The sequence below is a fragment of the Triticum urartu genome, chromosome 4A (genome assembly GCF_056163025.1).
Source record: "Triticum urartu cultivar PI428250 chromosome 4A, HENAU_Tu73, whole genome shotgun sequence".
In the NCBI taxonomy this organism is placed as follows: Eukaryota; Viridiplantae; Streptophyta; class Magnoliopsida; order Poales; family Poaceae; genus Triticum; species Triticum urartu.
Window position 1 is genome coordinate 20,269,929 of NC_141876.1, and position 8,220 is coordinate 20,278,148.

The 8,220-nt window shown below is 47.2% G+C and overlaps 1 protein-coding gene across 1 annotated transcript; it reads right to left on the reverse strand.

The window, feature by feature from the left end:
- Nucleotides 1–6,183: 6,183 nt before the first annotated feature.
- Nucleotides 6,184–7,855, reverse strand: LOC147974518 (protein FAR1-RELATED SEQUENCE 5-like). The gene is made up of 3 exons (XM_087519493.1): nucleotides 7,781–7,855; nucleotides 7,596–7,694; nucleotides 6,184–7,509 (listed from the first exon to the last, which is right to left on the reverse strand). Exons 1-3 carry the CDS (start codon nucleotides 7,853–7,855, stop codon nucleotides 6,184–6,186), a joined length of 1,500 nt encoding a protein of 499 aa, XP_087375619.1.
- Between the last annotated feature and the right edge of the window lie 365 nt (nucleotides 7,856–8,220).

An 8,220-nucleotide genomic window follows, 5' to 3' on the forward strand; every position in this document is an offset into this window, starting at 1 on the left:
TCAAACAATAAACATATATGAGTTCATCTTCATCTCAAATATCGGTATACACTAAACATCTAATATGTGTTCAACTACAAGAATCTCAACATCTCCTTCTCATACAATGAATATGTCATATGTGTTCAAATAAACTCAACATCTCATATTTCAAATAAACTCAACATCTAATATATATCTAAAAAAACTAAACATCTCATATATGTCTACAAAACTCAACATCTCATAGTTATCTACAAAAATAGGCATCTCATATATATCTAAAAAAACTAAACAATCTAGGGTTTCACTAACAAGAATCATATATTGTGAACTAATGAACAACACTACAGTAGTACCACTATGACTACACATCCTAAATCAAGCAAATCAAGGGTTCCACCAAATCTTGGACAAATCTCTAAAATGGCAACAAATTTACGGAGGAAAAGAAAAGGAACGGAGGAGTTTACCTAGTAGGAGGGATTGGAGATCGAATCCACGGATCAAATCTTCAGATCTGAGAGGGATGTGGGGGGGGGTCCGATGGGGGCGATGCTGCTGCTCTCTGTCCAGAGAGCAACTTCCTGGAAAGGGGGAAGAACTGCCTAGTCGGGGTGGGCCGATACGCTTAAGTCATTGTACAGCGCCTAAGCGCTGGGCGCTGCACATTACAAGTGTGGCGCCTATGCATTAGGCGCTGCACGGCTGGCTGTGGGGCCGCCCCTGGCCCTGGGCTGCCACGCTGATCGGGCATGCGGCGCTTAAGACAACGGCGCTGCATAGTGCAATGCAGCGCCGGGCTGTCGCGCGCCACAGAAAATGGTCTATTATGTGATTCTTTTTTCAAGACCAGATCATATCGTGATTTGATTTCGTCCTCGGGTCAAATACGTGATTTCTGCCCAAGCAACCTGCAAGTGGGGCGTCTGGACATGTCACGAGGAGCCAGAGGTGAGAAGAAGCCCGTTGGCTTGGCCGCTGCAGATGGCAAAAGCCTGTCCCCGTCTCGGGAGTCTGGTCATGTCACGAGGAGCCAGAGGTGAGAAGAAGCCCGTTGGCTTGGCCGCTGCAGATGGCAAAAGCCTGTCCCCGTCTCGGGAGTCCTGTCGAGAGGAGCGACAGGAGATGGGTGATTGCAGCTTTACTTGTTCGACCCGCTTCAATCCGCGCTGTACCGGCTCCCTGTGGCCTGTTTTGAAAGGAGATGGGTGATGGCACGCACTCTCCAATCCTCCGCTCGGCTGGGCTGATGAACGGTTTACGGCCAAACAATTCCAGGCACATTGATGCATGAAATTTGAATCGATCATTGCATGCACGTATAGGTATAAGGGAGACCAGACGAAATTCAACTTGGCGAATTGAATTCAAACTGTTTCATCAGCCAACGGGTGTTGTCTTTTGCCAAACCGAGGGTACACACTTTTTATTTTCGTACATGTAATATTAGAGTATCTCCAGCTGCGCCCGCAACAGGCCCCCAAGGCCCTTTTTCGGCGCCGCCGCATAAAAAACGGCTCAGTCGCGCCCCAAGAGCCCAGTTTTCGCAGATTAGGACCGAAATTGGCGCCGGCGCATCCAGGCCGAACCCGGCGCCAGCACGTCCGGGGGCGCCGGGGCAATCGTTTTTGGCGCAAAAGAACGGCGGGCCCGCCGAGTCAGCGACCCGCGCCTCATCGTCCTCACATCGTCGCGGTTTCCCATGGGGAATCAATGCCAAGGCTGCCGTCGGTCAGCCTTTCATTGATTCCTCACGGGCGGCGCTGTGCGGCGGCGCGCCCCCTCCCCGCCACTCGTACACACGGTGTCACCCCCCCCCCCCCCCCGCTATATAAAGCAGCGCCTCCCTCGCCGGTGGATAGACCCGCCCGCAGCCCCTCTCTCCCTGTGCACTGCCGCCGCTGATGAGCCCTCTTTTCCTCATCCTCCCCGTTCACAGCCACCGCCGACGATGGGCGAAAGGTTCCCCGATGATGGGGCAGCGGCGAACGGCTTCGGCCGCCGCTCTCTGCACAAGTGGGAAGCCCATCTCCTACATGAAGCCAACTACCCGGCGCCTCCCGACATGCGTGCGCCGGGGCGGTGGAGGCTCGGTGCCGGGGGCGTCCCCGCGCCCCCATTGCCCGACATCACGCGCCCCGACTACTTCAACGGCGAGGTCGAGCGCGTGCGGGCGTTGCTGACGGAGGAGTAGCGGGCCCGCCAGGAGTACGCTGCCAGCAACCACGAGGCGTGGGCGGCCTACTTCGAACGCCGGCAGGCGGAGCGGCTGGCCTCCACCAACAACGCACCAGTGGTGCGGGGGGGGGGGGGGGAGCAAGAACAACAACGGCCGCCGCCTGTGGTGGGGCGCCGCCAGCCGCACGCTCCAAGCCGTCCTCGAGCACCTCGAGGGTGGCAACGAGCTGCCGTTTCACGTACCCTGCTGCCCTGGTCCCACGCCGGAGTGGCGGGCAATGGATGCCGAGGAGGACCGGCTCCTCTTCCTCCTCCTCCTCCTCCTCCTCCTCCCACTCCTCCGGGTTGCCGGCGGTCTTCGGTGTCAAGGTCGACTTGTGGAAACGCCGCTCGGCGGGCGCACCTGCAGCGCCGACATCGTCATCAACAAGGGCGGGCGTGCCTCCTCCTCGGCTACTCCCCGCTTCGTCAAGCCGAAGACGGGGCCAGGCGCCGCCGTGAAGACGGAGCCGGAGCTCGACGATGAAGCGGCCATGAAGTAGGCGCGGCTCGAGATGGAGCGCCAGCGCCGCGCCCTGGCAGAGATCGCCGAGCGCCGCCATGGGCGTGAGGAAGGGGGCGTCATCATGCTCGAAGACAGCGACGACGACGCGCCGCCCCTGGCCCTATCCGCCAGGGCGACCTCGGGCAGGGGTCCAGCAGCGTGAAGAAGGAGAAGGACGACGGCGACGAAGACGCGTTCAGTGAGTTTTTTATTTAGCAACTTTTAGGTTTTCTGTATGTAAAAAAAATGAAGAACACCGAAATTTATGTCCCGTTTGCCGAATCTTTTGTAATGTTTGTCGAATTTTAACCGAATTTATTTTCAAAAATATTTTAAAAAGGCGACTGGGGGCAACCCTGGGGCAGGCGGCTAAAAACCTGATCGCCCCAATACCAATTTTTAGCGACAGTTCACCACCAGGCGGTGATTTCCGCACTCCGGGGTGTTGGGAGCCGGTACATGCACGATGCATCTTTTTTTTTTGAGGGTCAACGTTGCCGCTTTATTTAATCAAATGCGTTCGGAATCTCATCCAAAATTACATCAAGCACGGCTCCCAGCCAAACCTTACGGAACGCATGCATGCACATGGACCCTGTCACGTTGGTGGTGATGGTGCAATTTTTTTTTTTTTTTTTTGCGAGGAGGTGGTGATGGTGCTATGACCCAGCCTAGCTAGCCCTACCCGAGGCTAGTCCTGTATTCCCGGCGAGTGTCCTGTGTACGTTCTCGCTGTCACGCTACCTCTGTGGATAGTACTATCAATCGAGTGCTAGCAGGAAGCAAAAGATTTCCGATCGCTTCAGGCCTGCAACCAAAGACCACCTTTTCATCTTATCCTAGGAAAAAGAAAAGACCAGCCTCTCGGTGTGGTACGAAAGAAATGCGCCCCCCTGCCCTGTTTCAATCTATTATTACTACTACTTGATTAGCAAAATAAATAAATCAAATAATACTGCTACTAACAACTTACATACTGCTTCCACTAAAAAGGAAAAAAGACATACTACCATATGGAACTATACATATGAGTTTTTTGGGAGCGGAGGTAGATGCCCGGACTTAAACTGAAGCCCTAACAGACAAGTCCATGAAGTACTAAAGATAAACGAAAGCAGAACATAACGAAACAAAGAGCGATGCAAGGTCCATCAGGACCAGTTGACACGACACAGTGTGCAAAGCCTCCTCCTAGATGTGGGCGGCAAGGCGGGTGATTCCCCAACCGGTGGTGTCCCTCCTTTCTGTGTGCCGTAGCTCATGGCACCTTGTGCGAAGGCTGCCTGCGAGTTGCTCCACCCTTGCTCGCCAGAAGCTTTCATAGCTACAAAAGGATCACCAGTTTGTACATCACATTAGCCGGATGTCGGAAGAAAATATACCCTCAATAAGTGCTTTGTTCTGGTTTCTCCACTGTGGCGAACAGAGATGACAAAACTATGTATATGAGTATATCGATCTTATATTATATATTGTTATAAAGTATATTAGGGTCACACTGTCCGATGGGTGGACAATTTTCTTTCTTATAAGTGGGATTTTTTTTCTTTTCTTTACGAGATCATTCGCATATTTGATTGATAGAGATCCAAAATATGATGTTTAAGTTAATATGATTAGTTAATTCATCATCCGTATTTATATGATGTTCTTAGGTCCAAAATCATAAGCTAGAATATACTACTAATTTGGTCCAAAATCACCATATTATATAGCAGTTCTTAGGTCGATTGGGTCAATATGATGACATTGCTATAGTCGTTCTAAACCATAACCATAAGCAAAGCACTAGTACTAGGCTACTAGCTAGTAGCCTTGTGGGATGATAGGACCGGTAGCTCACCGGAGAGGCCGGCCCGGCGGTAGGAGTGGTGCCCAAAATTCGTACGTAAGCAAAGCAGCCTCGCTCGCTCTATGGCCAGTTTGCAAATAAAGTGCAGTTTTCCAGCGTCTACCATTGCTGCCTGCCAGGAGAGAAGAGAGTTTGAGTTTAGACTAGCTTGCTTGGTTGCACTAGCAATAAATAGCACGGCTTGGTAGCGCATGACCCTCCCTACTCATGCATAAATCCTACTACTAGATCACATTCAGTGGGACAGGATGCATGCACTGATGCACATGAGTTGGCCAGCGCCCCCACCCTGAAATATGCAAAATACACCCTGTGTTATGTTCTTAATTGAACGTAAGGTTTTTTCCTATACTAGTCTACCAGCTGCACTTTCGTTGACCGTTCAGAAAACGCCTCAGTTTCAATGTGCAAACACACACACACACACACACACACACACGCACACACACACACACACGCACGCACGCACTCGAATCCAGAATTCCTCTTGTTATTGTGCCATCTCCATAGTTTATTGCTATATTGATAAAGTTCAACAAAATAAATTATCTTATATTGATAAACACACACACAATAAATTATCTTATATTGTGACATCTCCATATTTTGTTGTTATATTGTCCGACAAAGTAACCAAAAAATTCAGTGTGTGGTTATCAATATAAGAGAATTTATTTTGTTGAACTTCATCGATAATTGAAAAATAGTACTTTAATAGATTATCATAATTGAAAGTAATATAAAAAATCAAAAAATACAAGAGAATTAGCATGAAAGTTGACAAACTTAACATACCAAACTAGTCAGTTATTGTTCATGGAGATTTTTTTTTATCTTTTGTATTACATTCAATTATCAAAATCTATAAAAGTACTATCTTTAATTTTTGGGGTTGGTCTTCACGAATTGCATGTCTATTGTAGTCCGTACAATATAAAAATACTAATGCAACTAGACAAACGATCTAAATATGTTATCTTTGCTTTCACTAAAGCTAATTGAGAGAACATGCGAACAACCATTTGCATTAGCTTCTTTTTTTTTGCAGGTAACATTTGCATTTATCTTGAAGAGGAGCGGAATCTATTTGAGTGAATATTTTGTTTGGATAAAATGCACCATCTCACATAGAGGGGCGATTTGGCATCCGGGAGCATATGCTCCTGGTTTTAAAATGCGTTTTAAATGTATTTTGAAATGTCACAAAATTTGGATAAAATGTTTCGCATGCACATCTCGACATCCATGTTCTCGCAAAGTCATTTCGCGAAGAACCGACAACTTTTGTGTCCCATGTGAAAACAGCAAAATTCAGTGTGTTTAAAAAGGGCTTTTCATGAGACATCTTTTTTTTTACACAAGCCACAAAAATTGTCGGTTTTCCGCGAAACTTGGCACACACACGTAGAATATTGAGATGATGCTTCAAAAAAATTTCTTCGGAATTCTGTGACATCTTGAAAAGCTTTTTCCCGTGGCAGGATTATGCGGCCATGTGCCAATGTGGATTTCTCCATCTCACATATGTTGTTAAATAAATAGTGGACAAGTCTGAGGAAATCTAGACATTTTTATCTTCTGATTGCTTCAAGCCTCACACCCAGTTAAGAGTATATCAAGGGTGTATCTAAAGCCTTTTGCGGAAAGTTTTCTTGAACACGTTGTTCATTCCTTCACTCCTTTGGGTTGATGTCATATATGCACTAAAAGAATCCCGGCGATAGATAGTAGCCCACTTCTCACGCAACTTGTACAGATTTCTTATCCAAGAATTATCCTCAATCTGATACTTAAGCAATAGCTCATTCCATCTATTCTCAAAATGTGCCAGTGATCTATCTTCATACACACACCTTTTGAATTCTTTAAGAAAATTATCATTGTCGCCGATTACTTGACTTAGATGTTTTGCAGCATTTTGATACAAATGCCATAAACAAAGACGATGTCGTGTTCTTGGGAAAACCCTTCCAATAGCATTTATAATGGCGGCACATTGATCGGTGAATATTGTTTCAGGCTGCTTACCAGACATAGCTTGTAGAAAGGTTCTAAAAACCCACTCAAAGGTATCTGCAGATTCATTAGATAGTAGTGCTGCACCAAAAAGAATAGTCTGCTTGTGATGATTAACACCAATAAACGGAGCAAATGGCATTTGAAACTTATTTGTTGAAAATGTGGTGTCAAAGGAAAGGGCGTCTCCAAAGACAGAATAGTCCATGATAGCTTGTCCATCAGTCCAAAAGATGTTCATTATTGTACCATCATCATCATCTAACTGCATGGCATAGAAAAACGAAGGGTCCTCAGCTTGCTTGTTCTTTAGATACTCCATTAATGTTTGTGCATCTTTGGTTTCCAAATACTTTGAGCGCTCACTTCGCAAATAATTGTTGCAATCCATTTGCAAGAAGGGTATAGCATCTTTACCATACCAAAGCTTGCAAAAATCATATATTTCGGCTTGTTTAATTCCCGATGTCCTCATTTGCTTAATCATGTGGCGATCGGCATCTAAGAGTTGACGCTGCGATCTAAGCATGTGCCTCTTATCTGGACTTACAAGCTGGTGATTGTGGTCGAGCGTAACTTTCTGAGCAGTCCAAATTCCCTCTTGATTGATGCTGAATTGAACTCGAGCCATACAATTAGTCCTCGAAATAGCTTGCTCTTTCTTGGCCACACGTGTTGGATTAGCATTTTTCACACCTGCCTTGCTACAAACAAAATATCTGGAACTTAAAGTCCCATCTGCTCTAAACTTCAAGTGGCACTTCCTAATGCTAAATCCCTTGGTTTGAGCATAAGAATTGTAAAATTGGTACTCCTCTTCTTCAGACTGAAAGCACTTCCCAACTCTTGGAGCATTATCTGCATCTTGTATGTCTTGATTATTCAATGGTGTGTTGCTCATTCTCGGCTGGCCATTAGTCTCAGTTCTTGGCAATTGCTGTAAGGTAATTGAATCAATCAAGAGATGCTTCACGAAGAGAGGATCGTGCTAGCTGTTGCATGCGTACTGGTTACTGAACTTACCACGGTCGGAGTAGCCGTGGGCAGAGAGGATTCTGGAGCAGAGGCTGCCGGTGTGCTACTCATCGAGGGCTGGCCATTAGTCTCAGTCGTTGGAAATTGCTGCAAGGTAATTGAATCAATCAAAATAGGCTTCAGGAAGAGGGGATTGTGCTTGGTGTAGCATGTGTACTGATTATTGAACTTACCCTGATTGGAGTAGCCGTGGGCAGAGAGGTGGTCTCCCGATCCAGTGCCTCGTTGCCCTCGTCGGGCTGCGCCATCTTGGCACGCCGTCGCCGGCGAGATGGAAGAGACGGAGATGGGTTTTTTCGTTTTGAAAGATGAAACAGATTAGAAGCTGAAAGGACGGGGCGTGGGGCGTAGGAAACAGAAGTGGGGTGGGCTGGGCTGGAAGCCAGGCGAACACTGCGTTGAGATTCGTACGCCAGATGTCATGCGCTCGAGGTGGTCTCCCGTTTGGCCTCGTGCGACCCGGTCGTACGAGATTTTTTTCCTTGTCTGTTCGGAACATCGTTGTCCTCCAAGGTTACATCAAGTATTTCGAGAATGCACAATAATGTCAGACCGAGCTCATACACTGGAAGCTCCCCGATATTAGAAGGTTGGATTGCTGCAACAAAAAAGA